The sequence below is a fragment of the Corythoichthys intestinalis genome, chromosome 2 (assembly GCF_030265065.1).
Source record: "Corythoichthys intestinalis isolate RoL2023-P3 chromosome 2, ASM3026506v1, whole genome shotgun sequence".
Lineage (NCBI taxonomy): Eukaryota > Metazoa > Chordata > Actinopteri > Syngnathiformes > Syngnathidae > Corythoichthys > Corythoichthys intestinalis.
This window is the reverse complement of record NC_080396.1, coordinates 49,620,337-49,644,977: the sequence shown is the minus strand read 5'-3', so window position 1 is coordinate 49,644,977 and position 24,641 is coordinate 49,620,337. Positions and strand designations below refer to the sequence as shown.

The window sequence follows — 24,641 nt, the reverse complement described above, 5'->3', positions numbered from 1 at the left end:
AACTATTTTAAGCCAAAAAGAACCGTTGTAAGCCAAAAAAACCCGTTCTGTTTATTACAACAATGTCTGTATGCTGCCATAGCAGTTTGATGGTGCATTAAGCCCCCGAACCATTTTAAATTTGTCCGTTTTACCCTGGAGACCCCCGTTTACAGACATCGCGCAACCACTTTTGTTTCAACCCAGTCATAAAAAGAAGGTGAGTAATTGTAATTATTATTTGAAATGTCTATCATTTTTAGTTTAGAATCATTAATTGATATCTATTTAGTTTATGAAAAAACTATAAATTATTTACGGATATCTACCTCTTAACTACTGCTTATTTGTATTTTTTTGTTACTGTCGTATTTTCCCCCGATATATTAGATGATAAATCATCGATCCAAACAAAGGAAAATTGGAAGAAAAAAAAAAAAAAAACATTTAAAAGGGTAAATATTTGAAAAAGAAAATCTCGACCACTCCTTGATGTCTGCGATTTCTGCATTTTGACTCTTGTTATATTACCGGGTTTCACCCATAAAATCCCCCAAAAGTCAGGCTGTGGCCATTCGCGAAACAAGGTAAGTATGCGTTAGGGTTAGTTAGGGTTTACGGGTTTAAGAAAAAAAATTTTTTTTTTTTTAAATGCCCTCCTGTTCAAAAATTTTCTTCCCGCAGAAAATAGAGATTTTAAGCTTTCCAATGATGTATCACACATGCGTACAGGACAATTTTGAAATATGGGGGTCTCAGAGCGGAACTTTGAGTCACTTCAGTGTTTTCCGCCATATATATGTTTGTATGTGTACAGTGCCTTGCAAAAGTATTCGGCCCCCTTGAATCTTGCAACCTTTCGCCACATTTCAGGCTTCAAACATAAAGATATGAAATTTAATTTTTTTGTCAAGAATCAACAACAAGTGGGACACAATCGTGAAGTGGAACAACATTTATTGGATAATTTAAACTTTTTTAACAAATAAAAAACTGAAAAGTGGGGCGTGCAATATTATTCGGCCCCTTTACTTTCAGTGCAGCAAACTCACTCCAGAAGTTCAGTGAGGATCTCTGAATGATCCAATGTTGTCCTAAATGACCGATGATGATAAATAGAATCCACCTGTGTGTAATCAAGTCTCCGTATAAATGCACCTGCTCTGTGATAGTCTCAGGGTTCTGTTTAAAGTGCAGTGAGCATTATGAAAACCAAGGAACACACCAGGCAGGTCCGAGATACTGTTGTGGAGAAGTTTAAAGCCGGATTTGGATACAAAAAGATTTCCCAAGCTTTAAACATCTCAAGGAGCACTGTGCAAGCCATCATATTGAAATGGAAGGAGCATCAGACCACTGCAAATCTACCAAGACCCGGCCGTCCTTCCAAACTTTCTTCTCAAACAAGGCGAAAACTGATCAGAGATGCAGCCAAGAGGCCCATGATCACTCAGGATGAACTGCAGAGATCTACAGCTGAGGTGAGAGAGTCTGTCCATAGGACAACAATCACTGCACAAATCTGGCCTTTATGGAAGAGTGGCAAGAAGAAAGCCATTTCTCAAAGTTTTCCATAAAAAGTCTCGTTTAAAGTTTGCCACAAGCCACCTGGGAGACACACCAAACATGTGGAAGAAGGTGCTCTGGTCAGATGAAACCAAACTTGAACTTTTTGGCCACAACGCAAAATGATATGTTTGGCGTAAAAGCAACACAGCTCATCACCCTGAACACACCATCCCCACTGTCAAACATGGTGGTGGCAGCATCATGGTTTGGGCCTGCTTTTCTTCAGCAGGGACAGGGAAGATGGTTAAAATTGACGGGAAGATGGATGCAGCCAAAAACAGGAACATTCTGGAAGAAAACCTGTTGGTATCTGCACAAGACCTGAGACTGGGACGGAGATTTATCTTCCAACAGGACATTGATCCAAAACATAAAGCCAAATCTACAATGGAATGGTTCAAAAATAAACGTATCCAGGTGTTAGAATGGCCAAGTCAAAGTCCAGACCTGAATCCAATCGAGAATCTGTGGAAAGAGCTGAAGACTGCTGTTCACAAACACTCTCCATCCAACCTCACTGAGCTCGATCTGTTTTGCAAGGAAGAATGGGCAAGAATGTCAGTCTCTCGATGTGCAAAACTGATAGAAACATACCCCAAGCGACTTGCAGCTGTAATTGGAGCAAAAGGTGGCGCTACAAAGTATTAACGCAAGGGGGCCGAATAATATTGCACGCCCCACTTTTCAGTTTTTTATTTGTTAAAAAAGTTTAAAATATCCAATAAATGTTGTTCCACTTCACGATTGTGTCCCACTTGTTGTTGATTCTTGACAAAAAATTAAAATTTTATATCTTTATGTTTGAAGCCTGAAATGTGGCGAAAGGTTGCAAGGTTCAAGGGGGCCGAATACTTTTGCAAGGCACTGTATATATATTACACCCTATAATATGTTATGAAATAAAACTTGTAAGTCTGAATTCTTTTAAGTTTGAAAAAAATGATTTTTTTCTTAATAGAACTTAAAAAAGACTGAAAACACCAGAAACTTGATATATGTTAATTCTCAAAAAATACATGCTCTTGCTCAACTTCAATGAATAATATGTTAATGGTTTCTTCAAAAATGTACAACTTCATTTCATTATTAACAAAATATCTTCCCCATCCCCAAATAACATGGATATAAAACGTTTGTCGAATATTACTTATGCCTCACCATGATCCGCTCCTCGGTAGCGTATGTGACTTTGCTATCATCAAAATTGTACCACTGTCCGTTGTCCTTGTTCCGTGCATAGCTGGTGTCTACACAAGCACAGATAAAGTCAACTGAGACTCTGTTAAACTCTGTTATAATGTGGAAAGCAAACAAAAAGTGCTTACAGTGTCCGTCTCGGAGTCCTCCGTAGTGGTTGGACACAGCGATGAGGTCATAGCGGCTCGGAGGCTCCCCGTTCGAAAGCTTCTTCCTCAGAAGACAACCAGAGAAGTCCAGATCCCTGCAATAAGAAACACTTTGTCTTTCTGCTAAGATGGCCTCCCAGCATTACACGGTTTTTACCTGAGTGGAAAGTCCACAATGGTGTCCAGCTTCTCCCTGGTAAACTTGGTGTAGGAGAACCTCTTAAGGTGGATGATGAGGACCTCCGGTAGAGACCACAGGTCCAGTTTCTTGGTAGCTAGCTGGTGTTTCTTACAAATGGGACAGTACCTGTCCACATACACGTGGAGTTGAGTCACCATGTGAGGCTGGGGGCCATGTGTGTGTGTATATACCATGGGTTCTCATCCTCCAGTGTTTCTACAGTGGTGAAGAGCTGGATACACTCCTGCAGCTGCACGGTGGTCTGCTGCTGTGGGACATCCATGCTGCTGTGCTTCACGTACTTCTGCGGGTCACATCAAAGCAAATTCCAATTTTTGTATCATTTCACTCATCAGTTGCCATGGATGCCAACAGGACGTCCAAACCATTTTGACTAGGAAGGGTCGGCAGCGATCCAATGCAGACGTTACAATCGTAAACATGTTGGGGTCGAAAATACCCATCAAGTGCTTTTTTACTCATGTAAACCTTTTCATGCACAAATTGCACATTTAACTCTTTAGCTGCTATTGACGGCACTAGACGTCAAATTCATTTTGACTGGGAGGGGCGAATGAACATTCTGTGACCAAATGCTATTGGGCTAACGTGGCTAAATGTCTCTAGACTCGAGCAGAGAACAAGACAAGTTATATTATTGGTGATCACCTAATCAGACGCAAAATTTATGAAATTGGCCACGATCGATCGGTGCACCACTACTTAATTCCAGACGTGTTAGCATTATTGTGATTACTGCAATTTTTAGAATATAAGACACACCCACCAAATTCAGCAAGAAGATTATTACTTCATACAGTCATGTGAAAAAAGTTGGGTCACCCCATTAAATATTAAGTTCTTTATTAAGATATGTTCAGAAATCAATGTCTGATCTTGTTTTTCTTTATCACTGGAAAAGAAAGTGATTTAATTGCAGGCAAACAACAAAAATTAACATTGTTTTACTCATTAAACCAAATATATCAACAAAAATGCATATTCTAACTGAGGAAAAAGTTCAGACACAAGACCAACTAATCCATTTGAACTGGGAGGATGGCAGCGAATGAACAACATTCGCTGCCATCCCTCCCACTTTAAACGGATTGAACGTCTATGGCCGCCAGTGGCAGCCAATGCCAGGCAATGAGGTAATTTTGAGCCATTTAAGGTCATTTACCTGTTGATTTTCAAATACTTCCTGTTGATTTTGGGGTATTTTATGGGTCACTTCCTGTTCAAATGTGTTACAGAACAGAAGTGACCTGGCAATGCCCCAAATGAATAGGCAGTGACTCACACTCAACAGAAAATGGCCTGGAAATGCCCTAAAATGAACTGCAAGTGACCTGTACAGTTGTGGTCAAAAGTTTACATACACTTGTGAAGAACATAATGTCATGGCTCTCTTGAGTTTCCAGTTATTTCTACAACTCTGATTTTCCTCCGATAGAGTGATTGGAACAGATACTTCTTTGTCACAAAAAACATTCATGAAGTTTGGTTCTTTTATGACTTTATTATGGGTTAACAGAAAAAGTGATCAAATCTGCTGGGTCAAAAATATACATACAGCAACACGAATTAGCAATTTCTTGTGAGTGATTATTGACTTGAACAATCATTGACTTGAACAAGTCAGGAAAGTCACTTGGAGCCATTTCAAAGCAGCTGCAGGTCCCAAGAGCAACAGTGCAAACAATTGTTTGTAAGTATAAAGTGCATGGCACTGTTTTGTCACTGCCACGATCAGGAAGAAAACGCAAGCTATCACACCTGCTGCTGAGAGAAAATTGGTCAGGAGGGTGAAGATTCAACCGAGAATCACCAAAAAGCAGATCTGCCAAGAATTAGAAGCTGCTGGAACACAAGTGTCAGTGTCCACAGTCAAGCGTGTTTTGCATCTCCATGGACTGAGAGGCTGCCGTGCAAGAAGGAAGCCCTTGCTCCAAAAGCGGCACCTTAAGGCTCGACTGAAGTTTGCTGCTGATCACATGGACAAAGATAAGACCTTCTGGAGGAAAGTTCTGTGGTCAGACGAAACAAAAATCGAGCTGTTTGGCCACAATGCCCAGCAATATGTTTGGAGGAGAAAAGGTGAGGCCTCTAACCCCAAGTACACCATGCCTACCGTCAAGCATGGTGGTGGTAGTATTATGCTGTGGGGCTGTTTTGCTGCCAATGGAACTGGTGTTTTACAGAGAGTAAATGGAATAATGAAGAAGGAGGATTACCTTCAAATTCTTCAAGATAACCTAACGTCATCAGCCCGAAGATTGGGTCTTGGGCGCAGTTGGGTGTTCCAACAGGACAATGACCCCAAACACACATCAAAAGTGGTAATGGAATGGCTAAATCAGGCTAGAATTAAGGTTTTCGAATGGCCTTCCCAAAGTCCTGACTTAAACCCCATTGAGAACTTGTGCACAATGCTGAAGAAACAAGTCCATGTCAGAAAGCCATCAAATTTAACTGAACTGCACCAATTCTGTCAAGAGGAGTGGTCAAAGATTCAACCAGAAGCTTGCCAGAAGCTTGTGGATGGCTACCAAAAGCGCCTAATTGAAGTGAAAATGGCCAAGGGACATGCTACCAAATATTAGCGCTGCTGTATGTATATTTTTGACCCAGCAGATTTGATCACTTTTTTCTGTTCACCCATAATAAAAGAACCAAACTTCATGAATGTTTTTTGTAACAAAGAAGTATCTGTTCCAATCACTCTATCAGAGAAAAATCAGAGTTGTAGAAATAACTGGAAACTCGAGAGCCATGACATTATGTTCTTCACAAGTGTATGTAAACTTTTGACCACAGCTGTAAATGCCCTGAAAATCTGACAGATTGACTGTGAATGCTCTGGTTTCGAACGAACGTTCCCAGTCTAAATGGATTGAGTGTCGAGCACCGTCAAGGCAGCCTTAGAGTTAACTGAGACACTATTATGGTGGAAGATTTTGGTAGCAACTTGTTGGTTCCTTTTTTTTTATTTTTAGACATTGACACCTTTTTAAAATGATATCTCGATTTTTGCAGGAGCATATCGATAACCTTTTGGGATACAAAGTATCACAATATATCACCATTTCGATATTTTGTCACACCCCTAGTTTCTTGCATGTACAGCCTGTTTCAAGTCACCCCACAGCATCTCAATGTGATTAAGATCTGGGCTTTTGAGCCGACCATTCCATGACTCTCCATTTCTTTTCAGTCAGTCCTTGGTGGATTTACTGGTATGCTTTGGGTCATTGTCATGTTGCAGGGTCCAGTTTCACTTTAGCTTTAATTTTTTCATAGATGATCTCACATGTTCCTCAAGCACCCTCTTGATACATGATAGAATTCATGGTGGATTCTCTGATGGTGCGCTGGCTAGGTTCTGCTGCAGCCTCAAACAATGACATTTCCACCTCCATGCTTTACAGTTGGTATGAGGTTCTTTTCCTAGAATGCTGTATTGGGTTTACGCCAAACATGTCATTTGTTCTGGTGTCAAAATAATTCGATTTTCGATTCATCTGTCCAAACAACATTATTCCAAAAGTCCTGTTCTCTCTCTACATTCACTCTGGCAAACTTCAGTCTGGCATTCATTTTCTTCTTGGAGAGCAAAGGTTTCCTCCTTGCACACCTCCCATGAATGTTAAATTTGTGTAATCTCTTTCTGATTGTAGAGGCATGCACTTTCACATCAACAGTAGCAAGAGCCTGCTGTAGGTCCCGTGATGACATTTTAGGGTTTTTGGAGACTTCTTTTAGCATCTTGTGGTCTGCTCTCGGGGTGAACTTGCTTGGACGGCCAGACCTGGGCATGGTGGCAGTTGTTTTGAATGTCCTCCATTTGTAGACTATTTATCAGACAGTGGAATGGTGGATTTTATATTCTTTTGAGATCTTTTGAAATCCCTTACAGGCTCATAAGCGTCTACAATCTTCTTTCTGAAGGCCTCAGACAGCTCCTTTGATCTCATCATGCGGTTTTCTCAGAGTTCAAAAGTGAACTCTCTCAAAACTGTTGAAAGTATTCTGCGTTGAGGAGTGGGGCAAACTTTCTTCAGACCGATGTCAAAGACTGGTAGATAGCTAGAAAAAGCGTCTCACTGAAATTATTTCAGCCAAAGGGGGTAACACTAGCAGCTATTAGGTGGTCGTGTGTCCTAACTTTTTCCTCAGTTAGAATATGCGTTTTTTTTTTGATATATTTGTTTTTGAGTAAAACAATGTTCATTTTTGTTGTTTACTTGCAATTACATCACTTTCCTTTGAAGAGATAAAGAAATACAAGATCAGACATTGATATGTGAACATTTCTTATTAAAGAACTGAATATTTAATGGGGTGTGTCCTAATTTTTTAAATTCACTGTATATAAATCGCACTGGACTATAAACCGAAGGTTTTCAAATTGTATTATGGGATATTTACACCTAAAAACATGCACTTCATTAATATGTTTTATTGATCCCCTATAGAGGATATTCAGGTATTGAAGCATCATCCGACAGTATGCAGTCAAAAGTATAAAATATAGAGAAACTACCATATTTGCCCGAATATAAGACGCCCCTGATTATAAGACGACCCCCTCTTTTTCAAGACTGAAGTTTAAAAAAAAGACTTTTTGAACATCAAATTAATTTTTATACAGAAAATAATCACAGTACATCTGAAACAAATGATAACAATATATTTGAGAGAAAAAGCATGTTATTTTGCCTCATTCAAATCTTAATATTTGAACATTTAAACATGTAAACTAAAGTGCAATCACATTTGTAAATGAATGGCTTCTGGGTTTTTAAATGTAAATAAAACAATCTATTGTGATAAAACAACAAAATTGCAATAACTGCATTCACCACCAAAGTGAAGTCTAACTGTAACTGTAGTCTTGAAACAAATCTGAATAAGGAAAAACATTGCAATCAAACAATGCAAACTGGTTAAACTTGAGAATAGCTGAGATCTGTCATGACAGAACATCGCTTCAATGATATCTGGCGCCATCTAGCGTCATGAATGGGTATAACGTCTAGACCGCGAATATAAGACGACACCCACTTTTTTAGTCTTATTTCTATGCAAAAAACACTGTCTTATATTCAGGCCAATACGGTATATAAAATTAGCTTGTAAACATTTTATAAATAAGCCATGTTGGACCAGAAGCTGCACATCCTTAGCTTTGTTTAGCATTCCAAAAAATCTTGTTGTCAAGAAAAGACCTTTGCTGCCATTGGAGAAGAACTATGGATTAGACATCTCAGCTGCTGACAAAGCTTGCCAGCTGCTTTATCAGATGTCTCTCCGATGCTATGTGCCGGTACAAAAGAACAATTTTAACTTTTAAAAGATCTTTATCCCCTGTTTACTGTTTGTTAAGACAAGAGGATGCTATACAAACATTTCTTAGCTGTTTTCAACCAGGACTCAAGAGGACTACTGATACAAAGGCTCTTTCCATGTCATTAAAAAGGAACAGTTCAAGGCTAGCCATTGGTGTTTTGACAGATTTAAAAAGGAAGGTTAACTACAATCTGCCTCTGAGAAAGATGCTAGCGCTGATAGCCGTTAGCCCTGAGTTAATCACACAGCCTACTATGGGGATTTTTAAAAGTACATGGTCAACTGTGAAGGGAGAGATCAAGGTAAAGTGGATTGTATTTATTCTTTTTTATACATATAGTGACTTTTTTGTGTTTTTTTTAAAAGTTAGGTGTTTTAATGTTTCAGACTTCCTCAGAAAACACAAGTGGGACTTGTGGTATATGGCTCCCTTTGCACACCGATGCATACGAAGGATGCACTTGGCTTGTTGATGTTATTTTTATTAATAAATATATTTTTGATAGGGATGTCACGATCGAATATTTTTGCACCTGAGTCCGAGTCACCTGATTTTGAAAATCTGCCGATACAAAGTCCCGATCCAGTACTGAAAAAAAAGTTTTTTGTTTGTTTTTACGTGAACAAAAGTTCACGTTAAAGCTTTGTACTTTTTACAGTACTTCCATTTGCGCTTTTTTCTTGGAGGTTTGCGGATATAAAACGTATATATTTTTGCAACTTTGCGAATGCCATTGTAGTTCTGGATTATTTTACTTTTTAGCCCTTAAAAAGTAGAAAATATATAAATTAGGCCTGAACGATGCGGGAAAAAAATATTATTGCGGTAGTTCACGATATTATATTGGGATATTCAAACTGGAATATTTTCAGCAGATAACTTGAATAACTGTCTGGGATAGGCCTGTATGATTAATATTGTGATATACACTTTATTAGGTACACCATGCTAGTAACGGGTTGGACCCCCTTTTGCCTTCAGAACTGCCTCAATTCTTCCTGGCATAGATTCAACAAGGTGCTGGAAGCATTCCTCAGAGAGTTTGGTCCAAATTGACATGATGGCATCACCACACAGTTGGTGCAGATTTGTCGGCTGCACATACATGATGCGAATCTCCCGTTCCACCACATCCCAAAGATGCTCTATTGGATTGAGATCTGGTGACTGTGGAGGCCATTTGAGTACAGTGAACTCATTGTCATGTTCAAGAAACCAGTCTGAGATGATTCCAGCTTTATGACATGGCGCGTTATCCTGCTGAAAGTAGCCATCAGAAGTTGGGTACATTGTGGTCATAAAGAGATGGACATGGTCAGCAACAATACTCAGGTAGGCTGTGGCGTTCCAACGATGCTCAATTGGTACCAAGGGGCCCAAAGAGTGCCAAGAAAATATTCCCCACACCATTACACCACCACCACCAGCCTGAACTGTTGATACAAGGCAGGATGGATCCATGCTTTCATGTTGTTGACGCCAAATTCTGACCCTACCATCCGAATGTCGCAACAGAAATCGAGACTCATCAGACCAGGCAACGATTTTCCAATCTTCTATTGTCCAATTTCGATGAGCTTGTGCAAATTGTAGCCTCAGTTTCCTGTTCTTAGCTGACAGGAGTGGCACCTGGCGTGGTCTTCTGCTGCTATAGCCCGTCTGCCTCAAAGTTCGAAGTACTGTGCGTTCAGAGATGCTCTTCTGCCTATCTTGGTTGTAACGGGTGGTTATTTGAGTCACTGTTGCATCTCTATCAGCTCGAACCAGTCTGGCCATTCTCCTCTGACCTCTGGCATCAACAAGGCATTTCCGCCCTCAGAACTACAACTCACTGGATATTTTTTGTTTTTCAGACCATTCTCTGTAAACTCTAGAGATGGTTGTGCGTGAAAATCCCAGTAGATCAGCAGTTTCTGAAATACTCAGACCAGCCCTTCTGGCACCAACAACCATGCCACGTTCAAAGTCACTCAAATCACCTTTCTTCCCCATACTGATGCTCGGTTTGAACTGCAGGAGATTGTCTTAAACCATGTCTACTTGCCTAAATTCATTGAGTTGCCGCCATGTGATTGGCTGATTAGAAATTAAGTGTTAACGAGTAGTTGGACAGGTATACCTCATAAAGTGGCCGGTGAGTGTATATTGCCAACGCTCCAAACTTACTTTTTGCATCAGTTGCACTGGTGTGCCTAACTTTTTTCTCAAAGTGCACCAGCACAAACTGTAGGCGCACACATTTTTTATTGCATCATCATTCCATAACATTCACTCAATTCAAATGATTTGAGTCCACTCAAATTCTCACACTCTGCTGAGAACAGCCGCTCACTTACACAATGAATGAGTTCAGATGGGGCTGCAAGTTTAACGATGATTAATACATATGTGCCTTTTACCGTGGAGCTACTGAGGCTTCCCTGGCCAGATCAAAGCTACAAACCTGTCAATCATTGTAAGTACCAAACGCCAGCTGCAGTGGAGACCATGAAAAACAGTTTGGTAGCACTGCTTAGCAGGAGGGAGAGTGAGAGGCTGTACGAGCATGAAGCAGAAAAACAAATATACATTTTTCATTAAAAACCCGATCCTTTTAACCTGATTCCAATCCTCTGAAAAATGGGACAACCAGCCCAATTTCCGATCACGTGATCGGATCGGGACATCCTTAATTTTTTTATCATTCAAATATGTCTTTGTATTGTCTCTTTATGTAAATATCCTATACCAAAAAATTGACACATTCGGCAAATAGCGAGGTGCGGAGTTATATATGGATTATTAAAATTTAACGGAAATTTGGGCTGTGCAGTTTCTAGTAAAGTGCACGCAATCACGCATAAATTACATTATATGAGTTAATATATGATTTATCAGACACTAACCTCGGCCTCGTTTTCATTGTAGAATCTCTTCTTGATGTCAGCATCCCAGTCCAAAGCCACGTATGGCTGAGCTGCTCACATCAACACATCATATCAAACTTACATCATGTGAGTGATTGATTGAGACATTTCTGTGACTCATTTGTATACTCACAGCTGAATGTCATTTCAGGATCGTTCTCCCGCTCGGTACCGTTACAGTTGACCGCTCGGATGTCAAACAGCCGCTTTTTCTTCTGGCGACACGCCCTTGACTTGTCTGTTTGCTCGTTAGGCGGCGGGCCAGGAGAAGGCGGCTCCTCCTGCTTATCGTCTTCTTCGGCAGCGGCGGCTTGCAGCGGCGCGTCCTCGTTCTCCTCGTTTTCTTCTTGGCCGACTTCAGCATGGCCTTCCTCACCGCGGGCGTAGTGGTGGTGGCCACCGCTCGGGCCGGCGTCGCCGCTGTAGGGGGGCTTAGTGGGACCGATGCATAAGTTGTGAACGTCTCCCTCCTCCGGAGGGGGGGGCCGCCCAGGGCCCTCAAATGCGGGGTCTGGTTGGCGGCTATTCGACGGCCCGTCGGCATAGTGAGCCTCCAAATGCGGCGAGCCCGATTGCTCTGCATCCTCTTGGTCATCATCTAGATAGAGGGGAACCCTTCCATGAAAGCATTGTCGTATAAAGTGGCACCACCATCGCCTTGTTACCATCACTGATGCCGTTGGTCTGACTTTTATACAACTCCTCTTCGTCATCGTCGGCATCGTCCTCCTCCAGCTCCTCAGAGGAGTTGGGCACACGTACATAGCGCCTACAAACACAAGGTTCAGGGAGGTGAAAAAATGCAATTCACAGCATCATGTGTACTAGAACTGAAAGAATGGTTGGTTTTACATTATAATGGTGGATTTAGACATCACCAAGTCCACAACTGGATTTAGACATCGCCAAGGCCACAATTTATTTCATATGCGGTTAAATGACCAAAGATCTGTTCCACTAATGAATCTGCTCATTTATACAGTGGGGCAAATAAGTATTTAGTCATCCACTAATCGTTCATGTTCTCCTATTTGAAAAGATTAGAGAGGCCTGTAATTGTCAACATGGGTAAACCTCAACCATGAGAGACAGAATGTGGGAAAAAAAAAACAGAAAATCACATTGATTTTTAAAGAATTTATTTCCAAATTAGAGTGGAAAATAAGTATTTGGTCACCTACAAACAAGCAAGATATCTGGCTGTCAAAGAAATTTAACTTCTTCTAACGAGGTCTAACGAGGTCTACTCGTTCAGCTCCACTCGTTAACTGTATTAATGGCACCTGTTTTAACTCATTATCTGTAGAAGACGCCTGTCCACAACCTCAGTCAGTCACACTCCAAACTCCACTATGGCCAAGACCAAAGAGCTGTCGAAGGACACCAGAGACAGAATTGTAGACCTGCACCAGGCTGGGAAGACTGAATCTGCAATAGGTAAAACGCTTGGTGTAAAGAAGTCAACTGTGGGAGCAATTATTAGAAAATGGAAGACATACAAGACCACTGATAATCTCCCTCGATCTGGGGCTCCATGCAAGATCTCATCCCATGGCGTCAAAATGATAACAAGAACGGTGAGCAAAAATCCCAGAACCACACAGGGGGACCGAGTGAATGACCAACTGAGAGCTGGGACCACAGCAACAAAGGCTACTATCAGTAACACAATGCGCCGCCAGGGACTCAAATCCTGCACTGCCAGACGTGTCCCCCTGCTGAAGCCAGTACACATCCAGGCCCGTCTGTGGTTCGCTAGAGTGTATTTGGATGATACAGAAGAGGACTGGAAGAATGTGTTATGGTCAGATGAAACCAAAAAGAACTTTTAGTACTTAATTGCATCCGAAGAACACCATACCCACTGTGAAGCATGGGGTGGAAACATCATGCTTTGGGGCTGTTTTTCTGCAAAGGGATCAGGACAACTGATCTGTGTAAAGGAAAGAATGAATGGGGCCATGTATCGAGAGATTTTAAGTGAAAATCTCCTTCCATTGGCAAGGGCATTGAAGATGAGACGTGGCTGGGTCTTTCAGCATGACAATGATCCCAAACACACAGCCAGGGCAACAAAGAAGTGGTTTCGTAAGAAGCATTTCAAGGTCCTGGAGTGGCCTAGCCAGTCCCCAGATCTCAACCCCATAGAAAATCTGTGGAGGGGGTTGAAAGTCCGTGTTGCCCATCGACAGCCCCAAAACATCACTGCTCTAGAGGAGATCTGCATGGAGGAATGGGCCAAAATACCAGCAACAGTGTGTGAAAAGGTCGTGAAGAGTTACAGAAAACGTTTGGCCTCCATTATTGCCAACAAAGGGTACATAACAAAGTATTGAGATGAACTTTTGGTATAGACCAAATACATATTTTCCACCATGATTTGCAAATAAATTCTTTAAAAATCAAACAATGTGATTTTCTGGGGTTTTTTGTCTTCCACATTCTGTCTCTCATGGTTGAGGTTTACCCATGTTGACAATTACAGGCCTCTAATATTTTTAAGTGGGAGAACTTGCACAATTTTTTTTTCCCGAATAAAATTCGAATAAAAATATCAGCCATAAAAATCGTGATTAAGATGTTTTATCTAAAACTGTTCATCCCAATGTGTATGTATTTCAAAAGGGTTCCTCACGCTAATCTCTGCAGGAAGAGTTGGTAGAGGGCATCCTGGCTGCAGCTGCTACGTGGCACGTTCAGAAGCAGTGGGTGTCCGAACAGGGCGGTGTTGACAGAGCCATAGTCTCTATAGTGGGAACGCTCTCTTAGGTAGACTGCAAGCAGTACCTGCTGATCGCACTGAGCACTGCATTCGTACCTAAACACGCAAGAATTTGCTCACATTACGGGCTTGAATCAATAGCAGCCATTGACGGCGACAAACGTTCAATTCATGGATCAGACGTAAATCGCCGTCAAAAGCAGTGAACGAGTTAACAAAGAGATCGTTGTACACAAAGATGTCGTCTCGGTCCAGGATGCAGCTGAGAGATTCATCAGATGAGTAGATTTTATAAAAGCGATGATTGAAGACGTCAGCAACTACCATCTGAAACACGCAGCAGAATATAAACCTGGGTTTTGTACAATGAAAAAATAAATGGTATTACCCAGATGAATTTACACTCACCTGCGTGTCGGGAACATTAGTCATCTCTGACAGGGCTGCGCAGAGGTGTGACACTTTTCCCGCCTTGGGGACCACAACGCGATGCTGTGCATATAAACAGAAGCATTAACACAATACTCAAATCCTAAAGTAGAGGCTCCTTCAATCCTTTAATTGAAAATACTGTTAAACTGTATAGTCTTGTACGTGGCAGTGAAGAACATGACTCGCACAACTACTAAATAAGTCTCTAGGCGAGATGACGATAATAAATTATGTGTCGTCATAAATTTCACCCGTAGTCAATTATTAATTACATATTGAAGTTATTTGTATTGAAATCAAAAGCTCTGATATTTCTGAAATCAGTGATGTGAAACTACCACTAGATATCGATTTGTCAGCAAACCAGGGTTTTGATAAATCACCACACAACACAAATGGTGCATTTACTGTAATTTATATTAAGAAATATGAACAAAAAATACATCACCACTATATTTTCTGCATTTCCTACATCATTTCCACACTTTCCCTCTTACTACCCCCTACCAGCCAATTCGGTGAGTGATGCATTCAAAACCAGTGTTGTTTTGATATGGCTATGGTAACATTAAGAACATTAGTTGGGCTCTGACCTGCATGGGTTTGGCGTACGGATCAAGCGAGATGAAGAAGACTTCCATGACGCGCTCCTTGCTGACAGGAAGTGGAATGCTAAGGTAGCAGAATGGGTCAAAAGTGACCGACACCTTGTGGCACTGGGGACAGATGAGCGTGGACTTGAAGAGGCCGTGAAAGGTGTCCACAATCACAGAGTCGTTGCGTCGTTTGTGGTTCCGCCATGCCTCCTCTGCCACTTCCTGTTTCGGCAAACACATGAAAAATGTGTAACATAATGGAAGGTGGCTAGAAATACATCCACCATCATTTTTTATTCTCCTTTTGACTTCTCTGTTGTGTGTTTGTGTGTGTTATGCCAATGCCACCAAACATTGTTATTACAAATCACCTTTTACATTGGCCAGCATACCTCAATATTTTCAAGGGATCTTCCCCATTGACCATGTTTGGTTTAATGTAGTGAGTCAACTAAACTTTCTGTTAAGTCAGATTGCCCATCGGTCTGAATTTTGGTCCGTGAAATAAGATGGTGATGCTGTTCATAGTTTGTCTTTAAAATTAAAGTTTCTCAATATTTTTTGAAAGTATTTTTTTATTAGTTTTTTTTCATACTTGCTGCTTTCAAAGTCTTTTTTTTCTCCCAAGAATACAGCTTTATTTTATTTTATTTTATTTTTTTTAAGAAAAATGACTTTTTGGGAGAAATGAACTCTCCATAATGACTTTCTAAAAATAAACATGATTTATAGGGTTGTTCCGATCATGTTTTTTTGCTCCCGATCCGATCACGATCGTTTTAGTTTGAGTATCTGCCGATCCCGATATTTCCCGATCCGATTGCTTTTTTTTTTGCTCCCGATTCAATTCCAATCATTCCTGATAATTTTTCCCGATCATATACATTTTGCCAATGCATTAAAAAGAAAAAAAAAAACCTCAGACGAATATATACATTCAACATACAGTACATAAATACTGTATTTGTTTATTATGACAATAAATCCTCAAGATGGCATTTACATTATTAACATTCTTTCTGTGAGAGGGATCCACTGATAGAAAGACTTATGACTTTGTATATTGTGACTAAATATTGCCATCTGGTGTATTTGTTGAGCTTTCAGTAAATGATGCCATGCCCCAATGCATGATGGAAGTGGAACCATGACTGTGCGTCGTGCTACCAATGGATATATCTTCTCTGCTTTGGGAAATAACTTAAGGTGGTAGACAAAGATCAATTGCCACCTTGCTTTCCCACGTTGCTTCCCATGATATTTCTAATCATAGGGAGAGGGATTGCAAGGCTTTAGCCAATTGAAGAAAGGCTGCTAAAAGATCACTCTACTCGTTTAGCGCTGCCTTTTATCTCTCTATACAGGTAAAACGGCATCATTACAAATTGAGGGCGACAATGAGTGAGAGGGTCGTGCAGCGCATACATTGCATTAATTATTTTAACGTGACACATTTTTTAATAAATTAATTGCCGCCGTTATCGGGATATTTTTGATAACCCTACCTTAAGCCTAAACTAAAGACTCTGGATGAGTGTAACATATTATGTCTGAAATGTTAAATACAATTAGAAAACGATTTGATTAAAATACATATATATATATTAAAAAAAGGCATGGCCGATATTTTTTTGCCGATTCCGATACTTTGAAAATGACGTGATCGGACCCGATCGATCGGCATCTCTAATGATTTACTTTTGCATAATATTTTTTCCGAAACCCATTACTATTCATATTTTGAGTTAGTTGCAGCATGTGCACACCTGGGGAAGGAAATAAACACTCCAAAGTCTGTTCTTATCAAATGTTTTCCCTGCTGGTGACAAGTTTGGTGGTTTGCTGTTCATTGCGTCCGAAACAAGACTTTTGACCAGAAGATCACTGCATGCGCGATTACGTGAATTACCGAGCTGTATTCAGGCGTTTATTGTGGGTGTTGAGACAGGGTGGATTCAAAACAAAGGAGGACAGGATTTGTCTGCCTGGACATGCTGAGGGCGAAGAACATATCCCATCTTCATTCTTGGGAGATTTTTTTTAAACTCTGCAGTTTTTAATGTTTTCGGCATTATAAGAGGTGGACAGCTTAATAACTAATACTGGCCTGACAGTGCATCCCTAAAAAGTACTCTCTTGCATTGACTACTTTCATGACCCAAAAAAAAATGAGTGTGACCTGGTCCGGTCGCCCTTCTGCGTCACGCAGCTCGATATATTCTTTATTCTTGACCCGGTTCAAGTCCTCGTGCAGCCCGTCCAGCAGGAAGGAGAGCAGTTCCTGACTGTCGTGCTGCTGGTAGCCCAGAAACTGAGATGCAAAGTGGCCCACCTTTGTCTGTGCACACGCACATAAAAACAAAAGGATTCAGAAGTTGTTTTATGCGGATGGTCCACCGTGGTGTGGCTGCACCTTGAAGATGCGCGGCACCACTGAGTAGTGGTGGCCCGACCACATCTGCTTGATAACGTCAGCGTAGGCCTCGGCGATCTCGCCTTTCATGCCCAGCGGGTTGGCGAAGTTGAGCTCCTCTAAATAGGCGCTTTGGAGGAAGTACTCGGTCAGCGGAGGAGTGTTGCTCAAACACTGCAGGGCGGTTCAGAGAACGTCAGTCAAGTGTGTGTGTGTGTGCATGTGCGTGAGAGGAAGTATGTGAGCGAGATACCTGCAGGGCAGAGTTCATGAAGCAGGTATTGCCGAGGTTTGTGAGACCGCAGACGCCGGGCTGACCTCGATACGAGTCCAGCTCCTCCACTGAATTCCTCCTTAAAAAAAAAAAAAAAAAAAAAAAAAACACCAGACTTTTTGGATGAATGTTTAACTGCTCATAACTAAAGAATGAAAAAGTAGAAACAAAGCTTTTATGATGAAAGATTTAGAAATGTAATATTTTACGTTCTGTGTTCATGTAGTCCGCTGCTTCTCAATTATTTTCTGTTAAGCCCCCCAGGAAGACATAAATGTTTGCCCCCCCCAACTCTCTGCCGCCACTGTAAATAGTATCATTCATCTATAAATTATTTTAAGTACACCTCTGTCTAACATTGGGTCCCTTTATTCTATTAAAGGAAAAAAAAGGAAAAAAAAAGTAACATCAACTAAAAGTTTATCATGCATCAATTTGCCTGAATTTAAAAAAAAGTCACATCCAAACTGTAAAAATACAAAGTAAATTTTTTGACCATTTCATACTGATTTGTTTTAAACAATAAATAATAATAAAATCAAATTGATTAGCAACATTTAACTCATGAAGACAATATGCCAAACAGTTTGACCGGAAAAACAAAAATGAAAAGAACAAAAACGAAAGTGTCATTGAACAGAGGGACAGTTTTTATTTTTGCTGCAGGCAGTATCAGCTCCTTTGCTATATTATGGGGTTATTTTGCAATGAGCATGCTAAACAGTGCTTCCTGGTTTAGTTATGTAACACTGACAAAGCGGGACGATTGTTGGCAATATTCGACACGTTTTCAATGAAAAACAATCAAGCGGCTTATCAATGAGATTGGGGACTAATGTCTTTAAGTGACGTCTTAATTGATTTGGCTTCCCACTAGCCGCTACAAACATTTTTGGACACAGTAATGGTCTTTCCTCGTCTCCATTCTGTATTAAACTAAAAGTCAAAGCCAAACGGCGCATTCTTGGCGGCCACGGAGAACCTGAGGTGAGGGCGGTCGTCGTGATGCTCCCAAGCCAAACATGGTGCTTCTCGAGCGGACACGTAAGAACCGGATAACACAGTGGGTTGCTGCGTGAACCCGGCACGAAAACGGCGCACAGCTCTTCCTATCTCTTTACTGTGTGCTCTCGTTTAGTTTAAAAATACTGCTCACATTCTGAAAATGAGAGCGCCACTGCCACCCACTGAGTGGATGTGCAATGACACTTTATTCTAGTGCAATGACACTTTATTCACTTTATTCCCACTATTTGAGAAGTACTGATGTAGTCAAAGACAAAAATATTCAGTGGCACTTAACATATCAGTCAAAATCATCGCAAACGGACGGTACAAAATTGGAACTCTTGTGAGACATGGCTGGGAGTGAATGAGGTAATAATGCTTTTATGTGCAGCCATCTACATCTTACTTCACTACAGACCTTTTGAGTTTATTGATGCACTAAAAAAAGAAAATGAAAGCAAAACAAAGTCGCTTACAGAATTAAAGGTCTGGAGCTTGGCCAGGTGCCATCAGCATTCCTTGTCTCCATGATCACCGTCTGAAACACAAAAACACATTCGAAATTATATTAAGACACAAAAACACATTCCAAATTACATTTAGAGTTGAAAATGACATCGGTGACTTACAGAAAAAATACAAGAAAGAATACATTGTAGTAAACAAAAACAAAAAAGTAATTTTACATCAAAAGGTTACTTCAAGCAGTATGTTGGAAAAGAATGACATCCAACTACTTTGTGTACTGTAAACTCTTGTATTATAAAAACTCATATTGATTTACCCCTTTAAGCACAGATGTCTGCCATTTTTGGTGCAAAGTAGTAAAGATGAGTCACCATATTTGCAGCTTTGGTTCGTTAAAAGTCAGCAATTTTTCGACCTTGGCACATCACGGGTTAAGACAGTCATTTCACTTGACTTGTTATCTTATGAAATAATGACAAAATAGCAATCATTTTAAGCAAGTAAGGACGCCATTTTATTTAGAAAAAAAAAGGAATAGTGTTTGTGAAGTCAAATTGTAATATGTTAAACCAGTTTTAGTTTTTGAATGTAATATCATAGTAAAAAAGTTATTATTGAATAACAACATAAATACAAGCTGGATCCACTGGTTCTAGTACATGGTGGGGAAAAAAGGCAAATAGGGAATCCTGGAAATGTGGTGATGTCACTTGAGCACGCATCTGAGTAGCTAACTTCAACACCATGATGGCACTCCAATTCTGTATTGCGAATCAGTCGATATTTCTTGTACTACATTGGCCTTGTCAGAGGGAATGTGTTTGAGTGATGATGAGGTAGATGTTGGTGGGGAGTTTGCTGTGGAGCTAGAGGAGTTTGATGTCAAACTACTCCTCACGGCCAGTAAGATTTAGACTGTTGGTAGGTGAGCACATTTTTTATGTTGATTTAAGACAAGGCAAGACATATATTTACAATTGAATTTTATTACTTATAATAATATTAAATGGTCAATTGTATATTTATACAATTAGTACAGCACTTTTTCAACACAGGTTAATTCAAAGTGGTTTATATTACAAAAAAGGCGCATGACAGTTAAACACAAAACAAACTGGGAATAAAAAAATACATTCATTCATCCATCTTTTACACCGCTCATTCTCATGAGGGCTGCGAGGGTGCTGGAGCCTATCCCACGGAACTATGGGAACTATGGGCAGAGGGTGGGTTACACCCTGAACTAGTTTCCAGCCAATCGTAGGGTGCACATGCAAACAACTATTCATGCACAGACTCACACCTAGGGCCAATTTGGAGTATACAATCATCCAAACGTGCATGTTTTGGGGATGCAGGAGGACGCCGGAGTACCCCCCCCCCCCCCCCAAAAAAAAAAAAAAAACGCACAAAGACAAGGAGAACATGGCCAGAGCCTGGGATTGAACAGCTGATCTCAGTGATAAATAATTGGATAAAGAGCACAAGACGTATTTTGCGTATTTGAATAGTAAGGGCAGTTAGAAATACACTGCACTAAGCAATAGCATTTTCAGGCCTGTTTTAAAGGATTGAAATGCATTTTGCTAATATTTGCCTGTCAAGTAGAAAGTACGAGATGACAGTGACACGACACACAAGCCAAGTTTGCAGGACACATCATAACATTATGTAGCTAGTGAATGTATAATAGTACACAGCCTCTACAGGAATGTTTATCCTTGCACAGTAGGGAACATTCCAATGCGGTGTAACCTGAATATATCAAGCTGTGGTGGAATGGGGGCTTGGAGATGTAGGCTCGTAGCTAATAGCTAATAACAATAACAATAGTAGCTTGTGTCTAACAAGCTAACAGCTTCAGTTCCAACCTCGACACACGACTTATCTGCCACGATAGCCACTTATCATAGTAGTCTGGGGTTCACTGCAAAGCCATGACAATCTCGACAGTGCTGTCCATTCATCTCAAATCCACTAGACCAAACGCTTCTAGGCAATCCTTGTGAAATGTTTTCACACCAGACTCCAATGATTTAATAAAGCTGAGCAATATGTATGTGTATACCATTTCACGCAATCACTCATTAAAATAAAATTTCAAAAAGCTGAAATGGATGTATGGACTTGTGTAGGGAATAATAAGTGTAGCCTAACAAAAGTGTAATCATCTCGTGTGATGTCATACTCTGGGCATGAAGCTCTTGCAGCTCAGTGAGGCAGGCACATTTTCGATGGGGACTGTGTCAAAACTACTGGATAGATTGGGTCTAATGGTTGCTTGCATGTATCAGGTGATTACAAGAGTAATTTTGGCTTGGGAACTGGATTTGACCATTTTGGCTGGAGGGGAACTTTGAATTTAATGCCTTTGAAGACATTTCAAAGACCTTAAAAATATAATTTAAGAGCAAAACTTGTTTTTATTTCACTGTAAACACAGAGCTGCTGCCAAAGATCGCTGGTGTTTTTCTGCTCTCATATGCGACTCAACGGCTTTGACCCCCATTGTCCCTAATAAAAGTTTTTTGCAAGACTTTGCACTGGGCACTATTATTTCCACCAGGGGCCAACCGCCTCTTAAATAAACCATCTTCCGTTCGTTTTTGATTAACTGATTTGACTTCCCCATCTCTGCATATTCCCGCTCACCTCTACAACCGCGAATAACCAGGAAATGGGGTTATGGCGAAAAGTCTGTGACATACGCTAAGGTTGCAGACATACAACATTCCCACATGTATTTAGAGCACAACCATTGATAATTCAAATACACATCATTGGAAGTTTTAGTGGCATTAAACGCACCATCTGGAAATGTAATACCAACTGCAGTTTTCCATTAAATTTAAGACAATTTCAGACCCGGATCATCAGGATTTCAAATTAAAGACATTTTAAGATTTTCGAAAGACCCAGGAGCCCTGATTTGAGGACAAATGTAAAGAGAATGTAAAATAATATTAACAGCAAATGAAACATTTGTATTTATGTGTGTACATACCATCCCTGAGCTCAGACAGGCATCCAGCACACTCATATGGACATTCCTGAGACGTTCACAGCTATTGTCGGAACTTTTCATCCACAGGCGACATTCGGACGTCGGCGGCAGCGAAAATGCTCGACACATGGCCGACTGGATCGACTCTACAAAGACATAAACACTTACTTAAAAAATATTTAAGTCAATTGCGTGCAGTGTCATACAGTAAATTACATTAGCATCTTAAATAGGGCTGCAGCTATCGATTATTTTCGTAGTCGATTAATCGATGAACTACTTAGTTCGAATAATCGAGTAATCGGATAAGGAACATTAAAAAAAGTTTTAAATACCTGAGCTGAGCCTCAAACGGTGTAAAAAATAAATTTAAAAAATCTGACTATGTACAACAAAAGAACAATTGGCTAACTTCCATAGCAAACAGCCGCTAGCTTAAATGCTATAAAATGCTAACTTTTTTTCTACAATGCTCTTAACAAATGGTTCAGACCCATATTCCCACAAAAATCGCAAAATATACCTATGAACTCGATTACGAATGCATTTTAAAAAATTGGCTCAAACAAAAAGTTATGTTGGTCTTAACAGGGAGCCGCTGGATTCAGCCATGTGAAATGAGGTAGATTAGAGGGCCGTATATCCACCCAAATCAATAAAACTAAATGCAAACACTTTCAAAACAAACCATTACAACGTCATTTTAATTAAACGAATACTCGAAGCAGCAAAATTTAATTCGAATCTTTTTTTCTAATCGAATATTCGAGGTAATCGATTAATCATTGCAGCACTAATCTTAAACAAGATTAGGTAGTTTGTATTGAAGGCCTACTTTTACATTTTAAATGGAACAGATGGACCATCTAAGTAAAAACAAATGTTAAAATTCCATCAATTTCAACATCCACTGATCTTAACCCCCATAAGAGCAAAAAAAAAAAAAAAAAAAAAATCCCAGCAGGGGCAAAAAAGAAACCCCGCGAAGGGCCACAGATGAGGGTTTCCCCTTCCAAGATGACCAGGGAACAATCGATATTGAGTAGGCAACATTTAACAAATTAAATGATGCAATTTCAGAGTCAACTAGTATTACAAACTAGTAGGAGTGGGAACCTCTTGGTACCTCATGATAACATACAATTTGCGATACATAACTCACAAAACAGATGATCTGACGATATGGTGATACAACGATTATCGATACATTGGTCAGGAAATCATTGTAGGATATTCTAAAAACAACAAATAAACCGAAAAACAAGCTTCTGCTAAATTGGAATGAGTTTATCATTAGTAGACATCAAATCCATTTGAACTGGGAGGGTGGCAGCGATTGACCATTCGTTCATTCGCTGCCATCCCTCCCACTTCAAACGGTGGAACGTCTATGGCCGTCAGTGGCAGTCAACGCCAGGCAATGAGGTAATTTTGGGCCATTTAACGTCATTTACCTGTTGATTTTCAGTTACTTCCTGTTGATTTTGGGGTATTTTATAGGTCACTTCCTGTTTATTTTGCGTTACAGAACAGGAAATGACCTGGGAATCACCCAAATGAATAGGCAGTGACTCAAACTCAACAGGAAATGACCCGTAAATGCCCTAAAATGAACAGCAAGTGACCTGTAAATGCCCTGAAAATTGGACAGAATGACTGAATGCTCTGGTTTTGAATGAACAAACTTTCCCATTCTAAATGGATTGGGCGTCGAGCACCGTCAATGGCAGCCTTAGAGTTAACTGAGACACTGTTGCAACATGTTTGTTCCTTTTTAATTTAATTTTTTTTTTAGTCATTGACACCTTTTTAAAACGATATCTCGATTCTTGGCATGAGCATATCGATAACCTTTTGGGATACAAAGTCTCACGATATATCACCATTTCGATATTTTGACACACCCCTACAAACTAGTATTGGAGAAGTGGAAACCCCTACCCAACAAAGAGGAATAGGCAGTGCCCAATTTGCAGTGTTGGGAAAGTTCATTTTCTACATGAACTAGTTCAAATTGCAGTTCACAAATTTTAAAATGAACTGTTCAGTTCATAGTTCATAATTCAAAATTTTGAACTAAAGTTCATGGTTCCAAAAAATGAACTTTTGTAGTTCAGTTCTTTTTGTTCGCCAAAAACTGTTGCAAACTATTATTTACTGTATTTATTTCCAAAGCTTATAGAAAATAATCACAGTTCATTTCCTACCTGAATATTTGACCACCGATGCTGAAGAGTCTCCCACAATATACTGCAGAACTAGATTGTCTAGCTGCGGCTGGGAGAGACCGAAAACGGGGCCGCTCTGGTATGCTGTTAGCGGTATTTGGGTGGCAGAGGTACTGCTCTGGCCAACCGTTGCCGTCTCTTTATTTAATCGCACATACTCGC

At 40.2% G+C, this 24,641-nt stretch overlaps 1 protein-coding gene across 1 annotated transcript in view; it reads right to left on the bottom strand.

The window, feature by feature from the left end:
* Positions 1–24,641, bottom strand: part of usp11 (ubiquitin specific peptidase 11) — a 30,957-nt gene that overhangs the window by 1,115 nt on the left and 5,201 nt on the right. The window contains exons 5-20 of the mRNA XM_057861345.1: positions 22,252–22,397; positions 19,256–19,317; positions 17,751–17,850; positions 17,498–17,671; positions 17,264–17,422; positions 15,082–15,306; positions 14,465–14,548; positions 14,289–14,383; positions 13,970–14,152; positions 12,000–12,103; positions 11,468–11,932; positions 11,314–11,384; positions 3,267–3,379; positions 3,052–3,201; positions 2,874–2,989; positions 2,707–2,795 (exon numbers count right to left, since the gene is read on the bottom strand). Of these exons, the coding sequence (XP_057717328.1) occupies positions 2,707–2,795; positions 2,874–2,989; positions 3,052–3,201; positions 3,267–3,379; positions 11,314–11,384; positions 11,468–11,932; positions 12,000–12,103; positions 13,970–14,152; positions 14,289–14,383; positions 14,465–14,548; positions 15,082–15,306; positions 17,264–17,422; positions 17,498–17,671; positions 17,751–17,850; positions 19,256–19,317; positions 22,252–22,397 (2,336 nt within the window). The remainder of the gene's footprint in view (positions 1–2,706; positions 2,796–2,873; positions 2,990–3,051; positions 3,202–3,266; positions 3,380–11,313; positions 11,385–11,467; positions 11,933–11,999; positions 12,104–13,969; positions 14,153–14,288; positions 14,384–14,464; positions 14,549–15,081; positions 15,307–17,263; positions 17,423–17,497; positions 17,672–17,750; positions 17,851–19,255; positions 19,318–22,251; positions 22,398–24,641) is intronic.